At 36.0% G+C, this 23,438-nt stretch overlaps 1 protein-coding gene across 9 annotated transcripts in view; it reads right to left on the bottom strand.

The window, feature by feature from the left end:
- Positions 1–211: 211 nt before the first annotated feature.
- REPS1 (RALBP1 associated Eps domain containing 1) overlaps positions 212–23,438 on the bottom strand; it is a 65,300-nt gene continuing 42,073 nt past the window's right edge. For 4 of the 9 annotated variants that reach the window (XM_065680720.1, XM_065680724.1, XM_065680728.1 and 1 more), the window contains 12 exons: positions 20,429–20,550; positions 15,819–15,899; positions 12,560–12,647; positions 11,545–11,646; positions 9,692–9,764; positions 7,315–7,433; positions 6,492–6,556; positions 5,490–5,675; positions 4,002–4,097; positions 3,334–3,482; positions 2,594–2,699; positions 212–1,553 (listed from right to left, as the gene is read on the bottom strand). In XM_065680720.1, the coding sequence (XP_065536792.1) occupies positions 1,485–1,553; positions 2,594–2,699; positions 3,334–3,482; positions 4,002–4,097; positions 5,490–5,675; positions 6,492–6,556; positions 7,315–7,433; positions 9,692–9,764; positions 11,545–11,646; positions 12,560–12,647; positions 15,819–15,899; positions 20,429–20,550 (1,256 nt within the window). In that variant the 3' untranslated portion in view covers positions 212–1,484. The remainder of the gene's footprint in view (positions 1,554–2,593; positions 2,700–3,333; positions 3,483–4,001; positions 4,098–5,489; positions 5,676–6,491; positions 6,557–7,314; positions 7,434–9,691; positions 9,765–11,544; positions 11,647–12,559; positions 12,648–15,818; positions 15,900–20,428; positions 20,551–23,438) is intronic. The other 5 variants (XM_065680723.1, XM_065680721.1, XM_065680722.1 and 2 more) reach the window with 5 other exon arrangements.

Below are 23,438 nucleotides of genomic sequence, written 5' to 3'. Positions count from 1 at the left end.
CAAAAGGAGTATAGCCACAGATTACCAAGAGAATTCAATCACTTCTGATCAACAGCTAAAAAATGAGGGAAGAGAATGATCAAGGGATTATGGATCAATTGTTTCTAGTACAGGCCACAAAACTACAAAAAAATTCCCTTTAGACCTGCAATAAACCCCTCCCCCCTATTTGAATGAGTTGCAATTCCCAGGTAAAGATGAATCAACAAAATTAAAATATTGTGCTGTTTTATTGGTGTAAAAATCACACAATTGCTAGTTCTGATTCTGCAGAGATACATCCATGCAGTTAAACATCTATGATCCCACAGCCAGAAGAAGCCATTAAATAGAATATCTGCTGTTAGTCAGCAATTAATGCAAATTTACATATGAGATCAAAAGGTGTGTATCGTACAATATACAACAAATCCTAATACAGTACATCAACCTGAATAGCAGGATACACTCAGGGAACTCTGTTAATAGTGAAGCCTGTCTATACGCCAGAGAAATAAGGCCTGGAAACAAGATGACAGAAGGTACCCCAGAATTCCTAAGAAGCAAACTGTTCATTTTTTGTTTTATTGGTTTATTTTTTGCTGGGAATTAGAAGTTCATAGAGGTACTTACACATTACTTGACAGTATTTGTTATAGTGAAGACTGGTGGATGTGATCTGTTATTAAAAGGTAATGTGTGAAACATGCAATTACAGGTGGTGCTTAGGTAATGTGTAATTAATATGTTGGGGATTTACACCCAACTCTTTTCACAAAAGGGAGGGCTGAAAAAGGTCTGTTTGACAGATTACCAATTGTACCATAAATCTTCATATGCATGCAGCTGAGTCAGGATCATGAATGGATAAAATGTGAACACCTGGCAATCTGTGGTTACATACTTTATAGTGTATGCAACAAAACAAACAAAATAAAACCCAGATGATGTGGCAAACAGCCTGCAAGAACCCTCTCAACCTGAAAAAGCTGGTTTATTGCAAAGAGGCAGGCTTTCTAGAATTGTGAACAACTTTCCAATTGTGAAAGGCAGCTTGAGAAGTAACATTGGCCAATGACAGTTTCTCTCTTTACTGGCACAATAAGATCAATGCCATAGTGAAAGAAAACTTCATGTGCTTAAAGTTTAAAGTCAACTGATTAGCAGTCCTCTTCTGCAAAGATGTTTCAACAGGAAAAAAGAAACCACTAAAAAATTCCAGTTGGAAATTTTGGCGACAAACTTTGCAAACTCAAGCCCAACAGAGACCACGGATACCCACAGAAAATGATGTGAGAGGCAGTGTCACATTCAAGGAAAAAAGTTTCTTTTCTCTCTGTACTGAAATTAAAATACTTAAATACAAAAGTGGACAAATTGGCAAAACAGAACCACAACATTTAATGTAGAATAGAGTGCACTGAGCTAGATGCATGGATGTTTAAATAGGCTTTGAAACCAATACCCTTTCAAAATTAGTAAATTCACAGTTAACGGCAGTAGGCTTAGAGGTGAGAGAAGGGTCGAAGTTGTTCCAGTTGGACTTCCAGGGAGATTCTCTCTTCAAGAACATCCTACAAAAGAAAGATTTTCTACTGATTGTCCACAGTGAATGAACATTCAAAAATTTCCTCATACAAACAAAACTGGTAAATGTCAGCTTCACTTCTGAGAACTAACATTTTCTAGAATCCGAAGAACTCTTCCCATGATCTGAATAGAAGATTGGATAGCTGGTACTTACTCTTACATGAAAGTGAATACTTGGCTCAAAGGGAGAAACCATTTAGTATTCTTTAATTTATTTCAAACAACCCAAACCCATGAAGTTGTAACCAGATACAAAACCACGTATAGCATTTTCAAATAAAGTTTAAAATGTTAAGGGGCAAGCCCTTATCTTAGTTAAAGGACTGGAAACTTGCCATTTCCACCCAGTTTTTCCTGCTATGTATATTTTACATCCTTTGTCTCTCATAAAAAGCAACAAGTGAAATTCAGGCTGGATAATTTTTAAAATGGCTTATCTTTCAGACTAGGCAGTATTGTATTTATTCATGTATACATTTAAGGTTTTTAATTGATTTCATAACTAATATTGGATATTGTATGATAGTAAGATGTTGAGATGGTGCCTACAGATAAATCCAAAATGATAATAGCTGACCTAGATAAACAGATGACTGTTGTTGTTATTAGGCTGCAAGTTTTGTATTCCAGATTATTGTATTTGTTTAAAAATAACCAACACTTAAGGTTTGCTTTTCCTTCAGAAACAAAGGAAGGAAAGCTGTTCTTCTCAATACTGCTGTTAGAGTATCGGATGACCACAACAGCTACCTTCAATTATTAATACTAAGTTAACATTTCTGCTTTTTTATTTTTAGTGTAGCTGAAGGCAAATCAGGACATTGAAAAATGTGTTTTGTAGTAGTAAAAGCGTCCTTTGTAATTTTACAGGTATATTCCATGATCTACAAAACCATCTAAATATTCTATAGTGATATCCTCTACTATGTACATCATTGGTTTGCAGAAATGCCCATTATTATGCATCACTAACATCTTGCCTTCTCAGGCTCTTCTCTTAAAGAGACAAAGATTATGAAATTACCTTTAGTTGCTGCTGTAGTTCACTATTCAATCTGGCCAAAACAGTGTTGGTTTCCTTGTTACGTCTGATTGATGCCTGAATTGCCTTCTTGTCTTTCCCCACTGATCTGAGAATATATAGAAGTTTTGTAATAAGTAATTTCATAGCTTAGCTGAACATGTGATTTATCATAATCTCCTTTTTAAATGAGCAAACTCCTCTTTTAATTTTTTTTTTTATTTGTTACACTGTTATTTTCCCCTTTCTGCTTGGCTTGATTGTTTATCTGCATGGAAACCACACACATTTAGTTTCAATGAAAGAACAAGCAGCAGATTTAAAAAAACTTATCAGAATCAATTTTCCAAAGCCACACACACACTGTACAACATTCATTTACCTCAAAGTGACTAACACAACAGTCCCACTTTCAAGCTAGGACACAAAGACTGCACATTTTGGACTGTTCATAGTAACAGTTATTTGAAATTCAACACTACATCTTAATACTTCTGCCACTTATTTCCAACATACTTGCGGAAGTTGAAAAGTTGACACTCCAAAATTCAAGACCACTAAACGGTTTCCCAGTAATAAGGGCTTTAGGATGATCTTGTTTAAAAGCAAAAAACTTTTAAACTGTTAAATTAATCTAATTCAAACACACTGAAGGTGTTTCCAGCTCCTGGAACAGAAAGTGTGTATGCTGTTTTAATGTAAAGTTTCCAGTAACAGATGTATTTATACACTTCTTGGGTTACCTAGGAATAGATGGCTGTGAAGCAAGAACAGCAGCTATGACACCTGTTTTCTGTGTATGTTCCTCAGCTTCAGGTCTTAGCTCATCCTCTGATTTTAATCTTCTGCGAATAGGCTTTGGTGGTGGAGCAAGTGGGGTAGTGCCTTTACCCTAGAGAGAAAAATCACACCCTATTAATTCTCACAAGCTGCACTAGACTTGGATTATAACCTGAGAGCTTGTTTATATTACATATTTTTAAAACCAGTTACTGAGCTAACTGAATTTACAGCCCATCTGATATTCTCTGATGGACATCTAGCTGCATTCTCATATGGTCTGAAAAAACTGTGCAAGCAGTCAATTGTAAATACACATCTCAGAACAGGCCTTCCCCCCAGTAATTAGGTAACAACAAAAAACTTCTGTTAACCGATTTCTGCACTAAAAGTTTCGCTGTTTCAAAAATCTGAACACTTAAGGATCTTCATTTTTTGCTATCTCAAGAATAAAGGCAATCATGAACATCTCATGCAAAAATTCATCACACACATGCCTATTTCAAGCACACACTGGACCTAAGAAAACTGGGTTCGAGTGGAAGCATGCAGAGTTGCTGTCACAAATCAAAACAGACAATTTCAAATGCATCCAACAACTACGCTCTCCTTCCAAGTGTACTTTGCGTACCGCACTAGTGGGGACATTAGCAGGTGCTTTGTCTTCAACTCTTCCATCTGCTTTGGCAACTCTAAGGGAACTTGCAGAATCAGAGGGCTTTTCAACCTAGAGGGATATACACTATATTTAGAAAACTACTTCTCAACAAATATTTCATTCAGCAACAGTCAGTTTCCTGTGTTCTGATACATAAATATAGTTAACACCTAAAATTCAAGTCTTCTTTAGAAGGACAAGCTGGAATACAACAACAACACATGCTTTGGAGTAAAACCATCTAAAACTATCTTGGTCACAAACACTGGTTTGGCCTGGAAGCAGCTTACAGAAATAGGCACAAGTGAAATGCTGTACTTCCTGTCAGACCCATCTTTTGACACAGAAGTTAAGATTCAATACAGAATATAAAATTGTCATGAAGAAGAGACACAGTGGTTATTTGAAAGTACTCTGCTCTCAAGCATTTTACTCTAAATAAAGCCAAACCCCCAATGTTATGAGGCACTGTAGAGTACAAGAGGCTGTGGCCTGATGATAAAATGCTACAGCTGTTTCTGCTACTACATTACCATTATTCATCTCTTCCGACAAAGGTTAATCCCTCCAGTGGAGCACAATGCCACTGTTCCCTGTCCACGCCAGTGCAAAACAATCAGCAAGCTTAACTTCAGCAGTTTTCAGTGGCAGCTGAAGCTAATGCAGCTGATTTTGCAAGGAGGTACATGGAGAGCCCTCAAACGGTTCTACATCACTGACCTTCCCAATTATGGGAAGCAAGAACATGCTGCTGATAGTTGGGAGAACTTTAAAGCACCACAGGTACTTTTGCAACTGAGGATGTCGAAGTGCACCAGAGAATTTACAGTCTGGGTGAAGGCTACAAATTATGACAGGAAAATATGAAGTAACTTGTGTAATAGTAGTTTGGTGTTACGACATTAATAGAAATAAACCCCAAGGCTTCCAAACTTTTAAGTCCTGTGTCCATAGTAGGAAACAAGGTTTTGTAAACATTTCTGATGACCTACTATAGAAGGATGCTAGACTTTTATTCAGGTTAGCTGTCTCTCCAATGGCGCTGAACAAAAACAAATTAATGGAATTATAGCAGAAGTTAACAATATGTGACTGTCATCTCATTTATTAAGACAGACTAGTTTATGACTTAGAAGTCATTTGAAAGGCTGACAAGAATGAGCAGAAGAAAAGTTTTGCCTCTGCAAAATCTTAAATGCACCGATACAATGATGTTTGTGCACATATATGCTAATAACTGTAATTCGATTTTGTAGTTAAGAACTGAAAAAACTTCTGTCTAGGTATTTGGCAATTACTAAATAAATGTAGCAATGTGTAACATAATTGCTTTCTAGCAATGGATTGGGACACTGTCAAAAACACTAAACTAGTAAGTTCAAACAGCAGAAGTAGGTTTTAAGAAATTCTCATAACTGCTGGTGCTGTTAAGCAATTGACATGATCTTCACTTCTGCTCACCTGCAAGACTTCTGAGTGTGTTTCAATTTCATCATCTTCTTCTTTGTTTACACCTGAAACAGCAAATGCCTCAAACTGGCTGAAGTCTGCAAAATTTGGCTGTTCTGGTATTTGTTGAGGTGAGGTACTGGTATGAGCTATTAGGCCTTCAGCATCCACTGGGCGATGCACATGAGGACCTGCACCCTGCACCAGAAAGACAAAAGTATTTAGTGACATTGTCAGTAGGACAAAGCACATCTCATCCAAGACACAGAGACCATTCTGTGTTTATAAACATAGGGAAAACTTTAAGAGAAAAGGAAGTGAAGCCCATTGACTGACTTCAGTTGATGGTAACTCAGATTCTAGGAAGTAGCTGCTGCTGCAAAGCAACTGAAAAACAACTTTATCTGTCCCATGCCAGATCTGCAGAGCAGTTGAAGGATTCAGCTGGTTGAGACAAAGGAGGAAAAAAAAAAAAACCCAAACCCAAACTTATGCAAGATTTGTTTTCTACCAAATCAGCCAACTGAAACAACTCAGGTTGCAACTGAAACAACCAGGACTGCAAGATTACCAAGTCTCTGACAAAGGAAGAAGTGGGGAAGTGGGATATCTCCGTTAGGGAGCAGTTGTATTATGAAAAAACTATATCCTATGCCAGACCCAAGGAAGAAAAACACTTATTTTGCAACTTTTAAAGATTGCTCCCTGTGTTAAGGCCTACTAGCTAAACATGGACAGGTAAAGAAATGTGAAAGTGTGACTCTGTTTCCTACAACTCAGAGCTCCAGAGCCACTCATTCCTTTTCACTAATTTAATCCCTTTCCATGGTTCTGTCAGAAGCAGTTCTTTATTCAGGAGAGGCTAACATTTGGCTAGTATAGGTTTTGCCATCATTCACAAATTGCTGGTTTCAAAAATACTAAGCAATGCTACTCATGTTAGAGATAAGTTAAAATTCAGTTAGATAAAAATGATGCACTAAGAGTATGATTTTTCAAAAGTGACATCATCACCTGTGAAGGCTGTGGTCTTGGAGGCACTGCAGGGGGATAGGCAACAACTCCAGCCTGTTGCTGTCCTGTAAAAGAGGCATCACATTTGGCCAAGATTGTTACTCTTCATGCTACAGTACTATCTAATTTTTTTGACTTGTCAACATGAAGAAATTCTGCATTTTGCCTATGTATTAGCCTGTCACGTTGACCATAACTGTAATGGCATCTCCTTTCAAATTTGCAACAGACAAAACAAGGAATCAGAACATGGATCTTGTCCTTTGTTCCAGCTCAAAGTACAGACACGGTCATACTCTGCTGAACTTAGTCCTTTCTTTTTTTGCTTTACTCTCATTATAGACCACCTTAACACTTTCTCATACTCTGTGATCCTGGATTGAAAAGTACTGACAAGTCAGAAGTACAATAAAAACCCTTGAGTAGAATCAGAAGTGACCATTAACAATTTCCTCTGAGGCGAAATACTTAATACCCCTCTCTAATACATTTGATACCAAAAGATCTTCACTTGAGAATATTCTGGCAGATGCAATTCATTCCACGTAGGTGCGCCACCAAAATGTTACTGCCTGACTTTGCTCCCCACATTCACCCAAAGGACTACAATGCCAGCATTCAGAATTTACTTATAAATTATCTGTTTAAGCAAAGTGGACCACACATTTTTATACAAACAGAGTAACAACATTTCCAGCTTTTTCATTCAGAAGCAATGATTTCAGAAGACAAAATCTTTCTTCAGAGAAAAAAAAAAAGTATGCTTCAGGAATATATATGCTGAAAAATAACATAACATACAAGAGGAACAGGGTATATCTACCTGGGGTAACTGAAAAGGATCTGTTCATATCTAAAGATGATGATCGAGAATGAGAAGGATGAGGCCTTGGAGGGGGTGGTGGTGGTGCAGTGTTATCTGGAGAAGTTCCTGAATGCGACCTGCAAAACAAAAGTTTACGTGGAGATTTTAGGCAGCTATAACAGAACTAAAATTCAAGAGCTTTTCAAAGTATGCAATTAATAAAATAAAGTTTGACAGATGGAAAAGAGCCTTATTGCCAGTGAGCTTTGCAGATTACAAAATCAGTTTTAAATTTCTGATATTCTTTGATTTCACGATTGTTTTTATATTTCCGTTTACTTAAATCTGTTATCCTAACTATTCTTATATTATCACAAGAAATTTGTCTTTGGAAAACCAATAGCTCGACACACATCCTAAACAATAATAGTTCAGGAACACAGAATCCTAAATACGGAAATTCCACCCAGATAGCAGTCACTATAATTTGCAAAGTATGGAAGATGTACTCAACATCCTGATTAGGTTTTAAACAGGTTAAGTTTAATGTCACTGAAGAATATGAAGTTTCTGTTGGACCTGCCTCAATGCATATTGAACTATCTCAAATAGCTATTTAATTCTCTGCCTGAAATTTTCCAAATCCATATACTCGGTAGCAGTGTTGCTACTCATTTCTTAGGTCGGATCACCATCTAGTGGATACCTGTTGTAAATTCATCGAGCACACGTGCAAAAAGGATAGAAGGGTGAAATAGTGCCCAAGTACCTTTGAGTGGGATTTACTGTATACACCTTCCATTTAAAAGCATCTTGCAGAAGCTTCCTAACTATTCAAACATGAGCAAGACAGATTTACTTTATCACTGACAGGAATACAACTACTCTTTTATTCAACTCATAAATAACTGATAAGTTCTTTTCTACAACTGACTTCTGCAATTTTCTTCTGAAACTATCATAAAACAAAACTAGGAAAGGTAAGAGGTACCAAAGTTCCACACAGAACTTGAAATTCCTGAATGTATAGGTCCAGAGAAAAATGTGAGTTATCACAGGAGAAAAATTTACTCTCTTAATATAATCTCGCGGACAATTCTTCTACATGTAACACTGATGAAATGTATATATATCCAGCTGATGAAATGAAAATCTAATTACACTGAGTCCTAGGGTCATCCATCTAGCTAGTCTAGTAAGGCACAAGTAGGATTAAAGAAGGGAGAAAGTGGTTGAAAGACACTCCTGAAGTGTTATTATCTGACATAGTCTTGCCAGTTTTTGCTCTTTGAAAATTCAAAAAAGTACTCTGGACTAATGGTAGGGTTAAGGACAATGCAATCTCTATAGATAAAGCTGCAATCGGTTGATGAGATATCAGTGGTAGGAAGTAAAAGATGACGTGGGAGAAAAATTTCCTGGGTGGACACTGCCAGAACTGCCTGATCTGGACAGAAGCTGCCTGTGGCATTAAGCAGCAACTCATCATAAAGCTTCATTCATCTACACAAGTTCAGCAAGAGAACCTAACACAAAAATCAGAGGTGAAAAGAACATGTTGAAACCATCATGTTGATAGTGCAAAAACATACGTAGAAGCAGGACAGAATCAAATTTGCCATTAAATATAATGGAGGAAAGAAGTTTTTAAGCTGCTGTGCTGACAGGCAACTGCAAGTCTTTCTTTGCTACTGAAGTCTCCCTAATTATTTTTGTTTTGAAACTTACCTCTGAAACTGATTGTAAGATGGTTAATGGCATGGCTGGTTTTTAATCCTATTCAGGCAGATTTAATGGGAACAATTAGCACCAGCTAGTACAGCACATTCTCTTATGTCAAATGATGAAGTTGTTGGTTATGCGCTTGCATAGCTTCCTCCAATCCCTTAATTTATGTTGGGCCTGTGACTGCCCTTCATGTAATAAAAGTCCATTATTAAAAGAGATTCAGTTACTGCTGTGATATTTCTTATTTATGTTTTATTCTCCTTGTATACTGCAAAGTCACAAGGTCCTTCTCCATTAATGCCTCACATGATTTAAAAAACACAAAAAATTGGTTTCAAGTAACACCATGAACACTGTGTTTATATTCCGTTGTGTTTAGGGAGAGCCTTTACCAAGATTCTCGACTGAAAGTAGAGTTTCATTTGATTGGCCAATCCCAAATAACTTCTTAGACTACGTTTCTTTTTGTAACTGTTACTTTACACATGAACAGGAAGAGCACACATTATTAATGCATTAGAAAAGAGACTGCCTCCGGTTTCCTGAGTGTTAAAGTTAAGAATCTATTCAGCCCTCATTTTACAAGCTCGTTATCAAACAACAGAAGCTCAGAACAGGCTTCTTTAACCAGCTTTTATTTCTTTTTTCCCCTTGCTACTCTACTGACCGTTGCCGCGTTACAGTGCTTCCAATTTGCTCTGGATCTGAAGTATACGAGTCCGAACTGCTATAACCATCTGCTGGTAAGAGAAAAGTAAAAAGTTTCATTATTTGTTATGCACCACTAATATACTCTAACAGATACAGGTAACAGATAATTTCAAATACTCAATTTTTATTTTTAAAAAAGGTTTACATATTTTTTTTCCCTGAAAGGTATCCTTTGGGCAGGGTTCAAAATCCTGGAATCTGAATAATTGAAGGATTCAATACAAACCAACTCCCCTCACCCAATACTTCTGACTGAGCTCTTGGTTACTACTGGGATGTACGGAAGAATAAGCAATGACAGCAATGTTGTAATTAAAATACAAAATATAAGTTTCGTAAGCACTGATTTTTTAAACATTTGACATTCTATCAATTCGACAATCTAGCCAACAAGTGTAAGAGACATCCAAGTAAAAATAAAAGGCAAGAAGTAGGACATGCTTTATTTTAGAAGTGCTGAAAGGCTGTCACCAACTTTAGAAGTCAGAAAAAGGAAAATATATGTACAGTACAGAGACAAACTCAGTAGCTTTACTACTACTGCAACTTCTGTACCTTCAAGGCTAGTAGTCAGCTCTGTTTTGGACTAAATCTTTTCAAAAAGCTTCTGTTTAAGGCAACCTCTATAAAAGAAAGATGCTATTACAGCATCACATACAGTTTCCTTAACACCTTAAGGACACCCTTACCCTTAAAAGGGATGCAAAGCATGAGGTCTTTTCCCCCACGAATGAGGAGTCTCAACAAAAGTCACAACATTTTTGTGGAATGAATATGGACAGAAAAATGGATCTGAGAGTAAGTTATCACAAGGGATGATTCCAGAGCACCCTGTAAAGCACAGTTCAAGGTGGAAAATCACCAGAGCAATGAGACTTACCTGGTAGTTATCAGTAAAGAAGAAAATTCTAATCAAGAACATCAAGATTTTTCTCAATTGCCTAGCCTCAAAATATTATTTTAACCTCGTAGGACACTAAAGTTTTCAAAAGTGTTAAGACACATCAGCCACGACCCAGAGATGAGAATCCTGCAGACATGACTTTCCTGTTTAGTAAGACACATTCTTACCTGGCACTTTCTAAATTACTTCTGTATTACAAACCAACCAAAATACTACTGTCTTAATAATGCAAAGGACTCAAAGTAATGAGCTCTTCAAATCTTATTTTTACTGAAGTTCCCAGTTTAAAGAAGACAAATCTCAGAAACAGATCCCAAAGACTCATTCAGGCTACATATAATCTGGGACCTCTTTCAATATTAGACAAGTGGACTGATCAAATCAAAAGATTGTAAAATTTTGGACATAGGAGTTACTGAAAAATCAAAAATGCTATTAGAAGCAAATAAACAGTTGAAAAGCTGTAGCTAAAAAAGAAATCTAGATGTCTATTGCATTTTCTTAGTAGCTAAACTATATGTAAATTGCCTGAAAGTTGTGGTGAACAGGTTTTCACCCTTCAGAAAGCATTGTTACACAGTTCTGAAGTAGATTCAAATACTTAGTCAATTCCACTTTCCATACATTTCAATTTCTCATCCTAAGATTAGAAGAGAAAATAGGAAGATGGAAAAGAGCTGAAAATATGAACTTTTTTCTACACATGGCAGGAAAACATCTCCAGTGACATCTAGAACTTTCTTAATTACTACTTCTAATATATACTTTGTCTCTGTTCTTTGGATATGTTTATCTCACTTTAGAGCTTCTCCTATCTAGTAAGTTTTCACTCACAGAGGAATATATCAGATCTCTATTTTGTATAATATAAAAAGTTAGATGAGGAAATATACCGTGATACTTACTAACTGTGTTTCCAGGTGTAAATTTTACAGATGAACTCATTTTGTTTTCTTCTGGGAGATCAGGTGGTTTCACAAGTAGTGGGCTAGTAGGGTTAGCATGATCTATATTGAAAAATAAGTCTAAATAAATTAATATATTCAAACTAGCCTTTACTTCTGAAGCCAAGGCTTTATATTAGTTTTCTACCCTTATCTAAAGGGCTGCATTCAAGACTAAAATTGGTGTATGATTTTACATTGTATAATAGTGTTATTTCTATTTCTATAGTGTCAATAGTTTGGAATCTTTACCCATTTACAAGGCTAAGGATATTCTGAAAGAAATGTGTTGTTTATTCTCATATTCTGCATGAGTTATGTGACCTTAGGAAATACTGGCATGGCACACACCTACAAATTAAGACTCTACTGTTCCTCAAAAAGAAATTATGAAACCTCCTTGCTTATTATTCTTATTAAAAAAAAACCCCAAACCAACCAAATCAAACAAACAAAAACAAACAAAAAAACCCCCAAACCAAACACCACCCTGAACAAAATAACCCCAAATCAACAACCCAAAAACAACCAACCCAAACCAACAAAAAACTCTACCGAAAACAAAAGGCTTGCCAATCCTCCCAAATGCTGTCAGGTTTCAAAATAATAAACTCAGTGTTTCTGACTACAGCAGAACAAGCTTTATCAATGCAGGTTATGTTCTCACTCTTCAAAGTCTCCTTCAAGAAGCAAGAAACCTAGACATCCTCCCGGAGGCCCATATCCATATCATCATGCTCCTGAAACTACTTCGAGCAGTGATCTCCTGTAGATGGTGGAATTTGTACTGCTGCAAATGGCCAATTCAAAACCTATCTGAACAGTACTCCGATCCTTAACTAACAGAATCTCATTAATTATCCTGGTTGTAACTCCAGATATATTTGCCCATGGAGAAGAAAAAAGCATGTTTAAGGAAGCAAGGCCAAGTGTAATTGTACAAATACTTTCGCATTAGCAAGAGAAAACATATTACCACTTCCGGTTCTTTTAAGCTCCATTTCCTGCATGTGGATTTTGCTTGGAGTCATTCTTATAGGAACTGGGTGCACAATTGCAGTGTCCTGTGGAGGAAACCAGAGTTAAGTTATGTTAATCTATGTTTAAACAGTTCTATTAAGAGTGTCTGACACCATGCAAAATGTCATCTCTAAACAAAATTTCATAAATCTGATTTTTTACACAAGTTCCAGAGACTTGAATATACCCACAAAACCAAAGCTCTATAAGCTGAAGTTTCTCTAATGATTTTTAAGGTGTAACCTAGCATACTACAGTGATGTATGAGGTGTAACCTAGCATACTACTTTAAAAGGGCACTAGAAATGTTTCTATAGATAATCAAGTTGCAACTAGGACAACAGCTGAGATCTACCGGCTTTCCACAACTTTTGCCATACCAGAAGTGAACCTTCAAAAAAACCCAGTCAATCAAGAAAAGGAAAAAACCAAACAAACCAACCCCCCCCCAAAAAAAACCAAAACCAACCAACCAAAAACAACCCAAAAAAACAACCCCAAACCCCACCACAAACAAAAAACCAAATCCCAAAACTACCCAACAAAATCTTGCAATTTCAGAATCCCACCACTGAGGTTTACTTATGATGCCTCAGGAAGTTATGGCCTCTTTAAATTGTATGAGTAATTGTCTATAAAATAGGTAATTTGTAGTAGCTAAAGACAAATTGTTTTAGCAGTCTTTAAAACAGAATCTTCTAAACTTGAGGATAATAAGCTCTATGGAATATACCTCTATGCTCTAGATAGGCACTGACATCAGACCGAGGCATTTTCTTTGTAGTTCAGATAATTGACTCCATTTTAATGTGCTTTATAGACAGCCCTTTTCAATTGGTTTGGAGACTGAGTAGATAAGTAGATAGCTTAAAAAAAGACACTTAAAACTTTTATGTTTGTTCTCAAGTTAACCTAAAAATATGGACATAGTGGTGTGAGGTTGTCACCTCAATTCAGAATATATGAATGGGTGGTACAGTGACAGCACACAAAAAAATCCTAGTTATATCCTGTCCCTAGAAATGACAAGAACTTTCAGAACTACACAAATTTAATCTGTTCTGACTACCCAAGCTGATCAATTCTACCATGCTTAATATATTTACATTAATATTTTCTAAAGCAGTTTGATCTTACACTATTCTTGCTGCAAATAATAACTTTCAAGACCACTTTCTAGTCACAGCTCAAACACTCTTGTTGCATCCAGCTTCTAGGAATATATTGGGTTCCCCACCCCGCCCCAATGGGATTACCATGCAAAAATCACTCTTGCTGTACCTACTTCAGCTACTATAAAAATCATGTCTCATGGTGAAATGGATTGTTACATAATGTATTAATTCAGATCATTAATCAAATTTTACACAAAACATCATGTTACCAACTTTCACTTACAGTAGGCAAATTATGTTCCCATACAGGGAGATGAATGTACCGTTTTAATCTTTTCACTTATCTTTTACCTCCAAAGCAGCTGCTTTTCCAACAAAAAGACAGAAGAACTGGTCTGTGAATATACTCTTTAGTTAGTTATTAACAACTGCTTGAAAAAGCCTATTCTCTCCTTTGGGAAGGCCAGAGCTGTTCAATAAATCAGTCCTAAGCATCATGGTTGAGCCTGCTAAACTCAGAAGTCTGCATACTGCTACTGAAAATTTGGTGCCATTTGTTTTTATTTTCATATGAAAAGACTCTGAAGTATCTATTCCCACCGTCAACTACCTTAGTAAGCTTTAAAGATGCTCACCACTCTAAATTTTTTCTTAACTACAAACATTGTAAGAAAACAACGCAAAAGTGTGATCTCCCAGTATATTTTCTGTATTTCTATTGAATTTCTATTTAGACAGACATGCATTCAGTCATATACACACAAACAGCTATATATGAATTTTCCATATATCATCACTTTCTACTTTTTAGATTATTAATGTATGTGAAAAAGTTCAAACATCAGATTTCTGTCATTTATTAATTATGTGTAAAATAAACTACTATCTTACTGTGGAAACAAGACAGTGATAGCTCTTTATTGCCGAGCAATTATACATAGAAGAAACAACTATAAATTGATTTCCATCATGTTTACTTCATTAAAGCATAAAAATAGCACATTTAAACCAAAAAAGTCTCTCAGATGGAAAAGGGCTGGTTTTCACTTCAAGTATGACAATTTCATGTGTTTTGAATGTTAACTAAGGGTAATTCTGAGCATAGGGAGCAACGCAGTTTGATTTATACTTTCCAGCATCTAGAAGTGCTATTTCCACATAAATATCAAGGCTAGCTCTGAGAATGAAGTACTGATGTACTTAAAAATATATGTACATTTACATATTACCTCTTTTCAGAAGTGATGTTTTTAATAGTAAAAGCAGTTAAATGCATATTAAGCACACCTATAATTTTGTTACAGAATCAAATGGACATCAACACCGTAATTAAATTAAACTGGATACTAACTGTGGTAATTAAACCTGTAAGAAAAGCAGGATGAAAGCAGCAGCTAATTACTGAAGTAATTTTAATGCATCTCAGAAGCACTACAATGTCACATGCTATGAAGTTTAAAACCAGCAGAACTGGAAATGCCATAGTGAATTTCTGGCTCCCAAACTTCACAAGCTATTTAACTACATAATTCTTCAGAGCACTCCTCACTGAGTAAAGCATTAGAACAGCAGAAGTTTAGCTGAAAGAATACTAACAGCCTTATTATTGAAAGTAACTTGGCAAAAACATAGGAATATGAAATACCACACTGATTAAAGCCCAGTAGTTTTTCAGCGAATTAGCATTGTCAACTCCTAAAATTTTGTACAAATCAGGCTCTGCAACTTGAAAACACCAAAACAACATTTAAGACAAAAACTAAAACAGGACTGGTTTATCACTGGGAGTGGCCCTTGCATCAACTTATAAATATTAAAAAAAAAAAACCATTACACATTTAAATACTTTGCATAATACAGGTTTTGATAGCAGTGTTGTACTACCTCAAAATCAAGGGAAAAGCATTCTTTGCACTCTGGTATTGAACATGAGTAGCACTAGAAAACTCGTATTTCTAAAATGAGTAAAAATCTGGAGAAGCCTGCCACCATTCCCCAAAAAGCAGTTCATGGAATCATGCATAACAGGTAAATACAATGAATGGAAATTCAGTGTTAATAAAATTAATTTCAAACAAGCAAGCTAAGTGATTGACTTACAGGATCAGCTGGTGCAATGTTAGAATCAAATTGGGTCAGAGTTTGTGAGCTTGAAGAGCGTTCGCTAAATGTCTCCCACTGCTGAACAGACAGAGGAGAGAAGTCAGCATGATGAGAAAGATGGGAGTAAAAGATCACTGAGGAGATATAGCATAGTAGTTCAGGGGTTGCACTGGAAAGTACTACATTTGCACTGGGCAGTAACTGACTTGGAAAGCACAACAATACACATTAAGTATTTCTATTTCAGTCTGAGCTTGTTGTGCAACCAAGTTTGTTACCTGTCAATATTTATCTTTACATTCTCATTTCACAATGAAGATACAGGTGCACAGCCAACAGAAGTACCTTCAAAGTTCATGTTTGCCAATGAAAATCATACAAGGAAAAAATATCGTTAAGCCATTCAAACACTGTACAGATAAAAATCAGCAATACATGTGTATTTGTAATTATAAAACACACAAAAAGGTTCTTCGGCTTTGTAGCTGCCAAGTTTTCAATGTATTTTGCAAATGCTGATTTTCTTATAAAATCCCAGATGAATGAACACTGAGCAGAGTACTCCAATTACACCAGTTCAGCTTGCCAGTGCAACCCCTCAGAAAGTGATTCTATGCTTTAAAAGAGCATTTTTACAAGTCTAAATCACTGACAAGGCAAAGAATTAAACTCAAACACACTATTGATTGCTAAAAGCAAATAAGTCAATCTGCGAACAATTTTGTAAGATATAGGCATGCTGTACCAATACATGGCTGTCAGGAGTCCACATGCTTGTCAAGCTACAGCCACAACTGGATCAACAAAGTACCAAAGTACATAAAATTAGTCTGTGATCCAGAACACAGATTACAAATCACAATAGGAATGCTAAGCTTGTAATATATTGGTAAATATTAAACAAGTCTCAAACACTACAACAAAAATTAAAAATTCAAAACTTTCAATACTCAGAAAATTCAACAAAAAAATTATGTTAATATAGTTGTGAGAACAAACCAATATTTTTGTCTCATCTCCATAGGCAAATCAACATAAATGATTCCAGAAGATACAGGACAAACTATATGGTGTTAGTCAACCTTATCTCATGTGCTCCTCTACACCAAAATATATTCAATGAACAGCCTGCATGTGAAACTAGTCTAAACCAGTTATTTCAGAAATAACTCCTTATAGAAGTTCCTAACTGCTTTTAATCAGCTGAAATTAAATTCAGAAAAAAAAAAACCCAAAACTAAATGTGTGTTTTCATGTGTGATGTCACTCCTTGTACAGACAGAGCTTTATCTCATCTTAAACTTTAAATTAAGGCAAAGATTATGGGATGCTGTTCATATATTTTGGGGGGATGGCTTTTTTCCTACGTTGGTGTTTTTGTTTTGTTTTGGTTGGAATGGAATTTTCATTTTATTTAACTCACAAAAATACCCCCTTCACGGACAGAAGCTAATGAAACGTTTTTAGCAAGGATGTAAGGTTTCCTTCCTAACTGCTCTGTCATGCTGTCTGTACTGAACAGTTTGTCTCTGTGTTGCTCCACCCCTTCATGAAAAGGCAGCATTGCAAGTAGTCTGGAGCTAGTAAAAACTGGCTCACTCAAGAGGTTTTTATAAGTCAGAAACTTAACTGCAAAGTTATGCCAGCATTTCCCCAACTTTCCTCTTGTATTTACGCAGCTTCTAATTTTTATGAAATCAGTATTAGTATTTATTATTAGTAAGACTGGCAACCATACCACTACAGAAATATTGTTTCTTGATTTTTCAAAACTTCCACAAAGGCATACAGCATCGATGTCATAATTAAGATCAACAATAAAATAGTATGTCTTGGAGATGGATGCTGAATTTACCTCTTATTCTACTCCTCTGAAGAGAAACTGCAGGTACATTTATTACTTGTTCCCAGGCTCCCTAGATGGGCACAGACAAATGAACACCAACACCTCCTGACTGCTTCGGGGAATATGCTATTGTGCTCCATCCTGAAATACTACCAGAAGCTTATTACTGCTAATTCCCTGGTTAACAGGAAGCTACATATATTAAGAATCTACTAGACTTTGTCTCAAACTCTATGCAAGGTTTAAGAGCATTGACAATACAATTGATTTGCTATGTTTAAATTCCTACTAGCTGAACTAAAATACTTGTCTTCTAGACTTGCAAAAATGTTTCAAAAGTACTTTCAAAAGGTTAATTACTAGAAACTAAAACTCACAGCAACCTGAACCATTACTACAAGAACATTAAGACAGTTGAAACAAGGTGTAAAGGGTGCGAACTCAAAAGCAAATCTCTGTATCTGTGTCAAAGCTACTATGACCATATGATACTAGACTGTTTCCAACAAAAATTCAGTGGGATATTTGTTTTGTTGTGGGTTTTTTTGTTTTTCTAAAGCTCCCAGAACTAATTGCTCAGCCTTGAGACTGAACAGAAAAGATGCCTGAAGTGAGGAAGAAGTGATGAATGAAGAGGCGAGAATGTGAAGAATGAAGTATCCAGAGCTAGGTGGATTTTCATAGTGCTTTTTATTCTGAGTTTGAGATTGCCTTGGTCCATACTTGTGACCTTACTGAGCCTGGCAACTAGAGTCTAAAAATGAAGTATGAGCTAGTAAGCACAAAGTAACCAACAATTTTGAAACTAATGGAGATGAAACTGCCTGAAAACGCAGATGATCCAAAGACGGATGGCTTTTTCAAGCAATGTGTTGATGACAGTTATGAGGTTCAAAGAGGAAACAGTTAGACTGGTGCCTGCAGTAATACTAGGAATTTTTTCATGGCATTAAAACCTCATGGACTTTGACCTGACTCATGCTGAAAAGAAAATACAGAGGAGCAAGAAGCATGCACAGCGATATAGTTGGAAAATCAGAAATTCCTTTGTGTTAGAACAAAAAGCTCTTAACGTTTAACAAGTGTTCAAGTATTATTTTAGTATAGTTAGTATCTGGTAATATTTAGTATGAGAACTTTTCCAAGCTTCTTAAAGTTTTAGTAGATTTTTATAAAGAAAATACCACATTATCTATCTGAATGGACAAAGTCAGTTTCGTAAGACATGACTGTGGCTGACAGAATTGTCATTAAATTTGTTCCATTAGTGCAATTACCCTATTCAATTGCTTTGAGTTGCACTGGACATTGAAGGAATCTTTTTAATTACAATGCAGATTACCAAATTATTAGTTTATTAAATCTTTATTGCAAACATGATGGAGTGTATCAATGCAAATTTTAATACAGTTGCATACATTTACAGCTTTTTAGCAACAACCTCTCTGCTCACCTCCCTCCTAAAGCTTATCCTACAGGCAGTCTAAGGGTCATTCCATCAAACAGAACAACTAAGAACCACTAAATAATTTTCTACATTTTTTATTTGGCAAGAATATCACTGTGAGGCTAGCATTTACCCTTAAGAGAAACAGCAGACTTTACAAAGACCTTCCTCCTGAGAAGAAAATTTCTGTTGCTCCTAACTTTAATCCTAAAAATTTGCTTATTTTCTGTTTCACATTGCCTGTCCTCTGATTCGTCTAAAACTTTGGCTATCAATCTTCCATTCACTTGAGGTCTGAAGAAGAAAACCACAAAAACCTTTTTCAATAAGAGGAGCGGGGTAGGATAATACTCAGCTAATGACAGAACTATCTCAGATGTTAGTTTTAGATTCTTCTTGACAGTTTTCAAAACACTATTTCAGTAGTTTCCCCCTACTCCCTGTAAGCCTATGCCATCTTTTTAGTAGGCCTACAGTAAGGAACTCATTTGAGTCTCTGAAGTAGCTCTTGGAGTAAAAACACTGGTTTATTCTAAGCCAAAGGCAAAAATGTAAACCAGAACAAAAAGACTGACTCTAGGAATCAGTTCCTTACAGGCTTTAACAATGGACATTTTGGGGGGGAAGGAGGAGAGGAGAAACCACAAAACAAAAAATCCTGTTTAGTAACTTCGGTTTCAAATTCTGACAAGATAGAGCTTTAGTATATAAGACTGCTTATATAGCAAATATGTACAGTAAAGAATGATAAAGCAGCAGTACGTAACAGTATAAATTTAATATTTAAATAAATTTAGCCAACAGAGTCAACTTTGACTCTTTGCTTCTGACACAAACCCAGAGCTATGACTTATCTACATTACTGGCGAGGTAACTTATATTTCAGGGTAAAACCATCTGCAGAAATAAGTCTCAATGTTCAGTTCCATCAGAAATTTATTTTGACGTTTCGCAAGTGTTGACTATAAAAGTCCTTCAAAAGTAATAAAAAAGCCCCCAAAACTCACCTTAAATAAAAAAAATTGGTAATGAATTCAACTTAGCCAGTAAGTGCTGTGAGTTCATTCTGTCACCGATATAAAGCTTAATTACTATCAATGACAACATTTTAAACAGTAGCTCATTTCATGAGACAGAAAAATTAGAAGGAACATACTAACTTTTTTACAATTTAACACATGTAGAACCTTCCTGTGTCCAGTTGTCCTGCTTTTTCACAATTTGTGATCAGAAATCTACTTATGAGGAATTACATATACATACATAATTAGTTACTGACTAGCAATTAAATAACTCTTAAATAAAAGTGCTAACCTCACTGCTCTGATTCAGTTCTGGCCAGGTCTGGTTTAGCGATGGCATTGATGGAGACTTGCTTGGAGGTGCTTCTGCTGGAGAGCTGGAGTAACCTACCTCACCCGTCTGTTCCCCAACTTCTGAAATGAGAGGAATCATTATAAACCAAAATCATGAACTGCATTCAGTTTGTACTCAAAAAAGCTGCTCGCATCTCATGGAAAGTGCAAAGTACCCTTTGGTTTCATCTTTTCCAAGTAAATACTGAGCACTAGACAAAACACACTCATTCAAGTAAAGCATTCTATTTATCTGGTGCTACTCTTATTTTGAGGATCTTTCTGAAAACTGGACTTTGAAGATTACTCTGTACCATACTATCCCCCTGTGCTTTGACTTTTAAATAGCGTTTTTAGATGTTGCTTACATATTGAAATGAATGTATTTCATTCTTACATTGAGAAATTTTACACTAATGTTTATTGCATTAAATCCAGCACTGAGTTTATCTTACAGAATAAAATACTTCCTTATATGAAAGGTTAAAGCAAAACCAGTATATCAATGCAAACACCGACCAGAAATAGAAGAGATGAAGAAAACCATACTCACAAGTTATTTCCAAAAAATATTCTAAGTTTTTAAGCCTCCTTATTAAAACAATAACATTTCCATTCGCTACGTTTTGCAAATTGAACAAGTGCAGCAGCTGTCATACTGCAACCGCGCATTGTTGCTGTTATTTCAGCTTTATCTGAGCTTTCAACAAGTACAGTTCCTTGCAGAAATAGTCCTTCAGAGTTGTACAAATTTTCATGATGCAGAGCAATTATTTTTATTCTGTTCAAACTGTAAGAGAATTGGGTAAAGTAAATCTGACCAGCAGCTTTAGACATTCTGCCTAACACAGTAAAATCCTATTTACATGCTCTTCAATTCTGCTAGATACCACTATCCAAGCTAAAGCAACACACTGAAAGCCTCAAAATCCTGAAGTTCAGATTATAACCGTATAATGTAACAACAGGAACAACTGAAAAAATTACTGATAAGTAGCTAGACATATTAACAAGATGTTTGTAGTCCAAAGAATTAAAAATCTGGACAAGAGAAAATATTGCAAAAGAGGAAAGATAGCTTTATTAAGTTATCATTTAGAAGAACTGCTTGATAGATATGAGATTGAAGATGACTGCCACAAGAATGTGTGATACATGGTACTAAAAATTGATTAAAATTTATAAAAAGGTTTATGCTGCTGAAGAGCTGAACTCTGAAGTGTGCTCTTCTGCTGTGACAGCTCAATATTCTGTCTGCTGTCTTCCATTCAGAACAAACTTGTAATTAATCCAACATCAAATTGAACTGGAAACACCTTTGTCAATGGTGACAACTGCACCCATGAAAACTAACAGCTCATTATTTATAGTCTCCAAAGTGCTACCGGGACACCAAGAGGCATTGCCTAAAAAGAATAGGCAAAACACTGAAATCCAGAAAGAAATTGTCCCATCTTGAGGCCAGGGGAGACGGAGTGCTGCTGACATCAAGAAAGGCACAGAGGAAACAGTAACTCAAAATTTCACAGGTCTTTAAGCTTCCTGTAAATAGCCAGACAACAGGTTGAGATGCAATGTTCCCAAAATTATGCCCAGCATCTAGCATCAAGTACTACTGTCTTTTAGGGAAAATGGCTTCACAAATTATTCCAGACAGAAACTGCACCTAATACCTGCTTCAGGAAAAAAGCATCTGGCAATAAAAACATGAACCAGGCTACATCAAGATGGTATTTACAGACGCTACCATGTCTTCAAGTAGTCAAGATGACATGCTGGTCATGGTATACAAAATGTACTAAGCCATCAGTTAATAAAATAAATACATAAGCACTCAGAGAAGTATTTATAAAACTGCCTGACTTCATGCTCCCATTTTCATTCAGTGCAGTTCTGGCTGTTCTTATGCAGACAGATCTCCCTCACTCTGAAGAGCATACCACAGCATAATGTCAAATCTTAAGTGGAGCAGCTGCAATAGAAATAATTTTGAAGTATATAATACAATTCAAAATACTAAGCCCATTCAAATGTATTGTGGAATTACCACATTATTCTAAGGACGTAAACACCTCATTCCTCTCTCTAGTCAGTAGAAAGATATAGCACCTCATTTAACTTTTTTCCTATTACATTTCTTTAAAGGCATAGTGCTATACCAGAAAAATTACCAATATAAATGCTTTATTATACAGTAGGTCTGCGTCATGTGAGAGAAATACGTATCCCTGGCCATGACACCAGATGCAAGACAAGACCGTACATTAACAGGTTTGGAACACCTGCAGTTGGTCACATAATAGATGCACAGGGGCTGATGAGGGAGAGGCTACCAGAGTAGACAAGGAACATTCTTCCCTTCCTCTGTTTGAACAGAGACATAGAGGGTAGGGAGCCCCCTGCTACTCTTCTTTCTGCTGGCCACTAGTTCAATAGGCAAAATGGAAACAGACAGCAAGTTTAAAGCACCAAGCAGAAGTATGGAAGGAATATCAAGGGGAAAGTTCCTAACAAAAAGGACAGAATTAATATGGTATTGTTAACCCTTCCGAAATAAAATTTATCGTCTTGCACATTGGTTTAAAAAGACATCAAGTAATTCACCTTCTTGAGCAGTCTGAAATCATGTTATTCACACTGAGACTTTAGACAGCAGAAGATCATTAATAACTGCTTTCGAGAAATTGTTATCCCATGAAACAAGTGCACTCGAAAAGATACTCCAGTGTCACACTTCACAGTTCTGAGAAGGCTATTGGAAGCAAGCTTAATTGAAATACACTTCTTATGAGAACTAAAAAGTTACAGAAGTTTAACCAGTAGATCTTTCCAGGCTGATTTTTAAGTTGAACTCTTGCAATTTAACATGTGCATTGGTATGCACATACACCTATGAGTAATTTTTAATTTAGATTAAAATAGTAAATGTATTCAGGAGATTTTGACTGTTGTACCTACAAGTAAAACTA

The sequence above is a fragment of the Lathamus discolor genome, chromosome 5, assembly GCF_037157495.1.
Source record: "Lathamus discolor isolate bLatDis1 chromosome 5, bLatDis1.hap1, whole genome shotgun sequence".
In the NCBI taxonomy this organism is placed as follows: domain Eukaryota; kingdom Metazoa; phylum Chordata; class Aves; order Psittaciformes; family Psittacidae; genus Lathamus; species Lathamus discolor.
The sequence above is the reverse complement of the archived record's forward strand: the minus strand, read 5'-3'. Positions and strand labels throughout refer to the sequence as shown.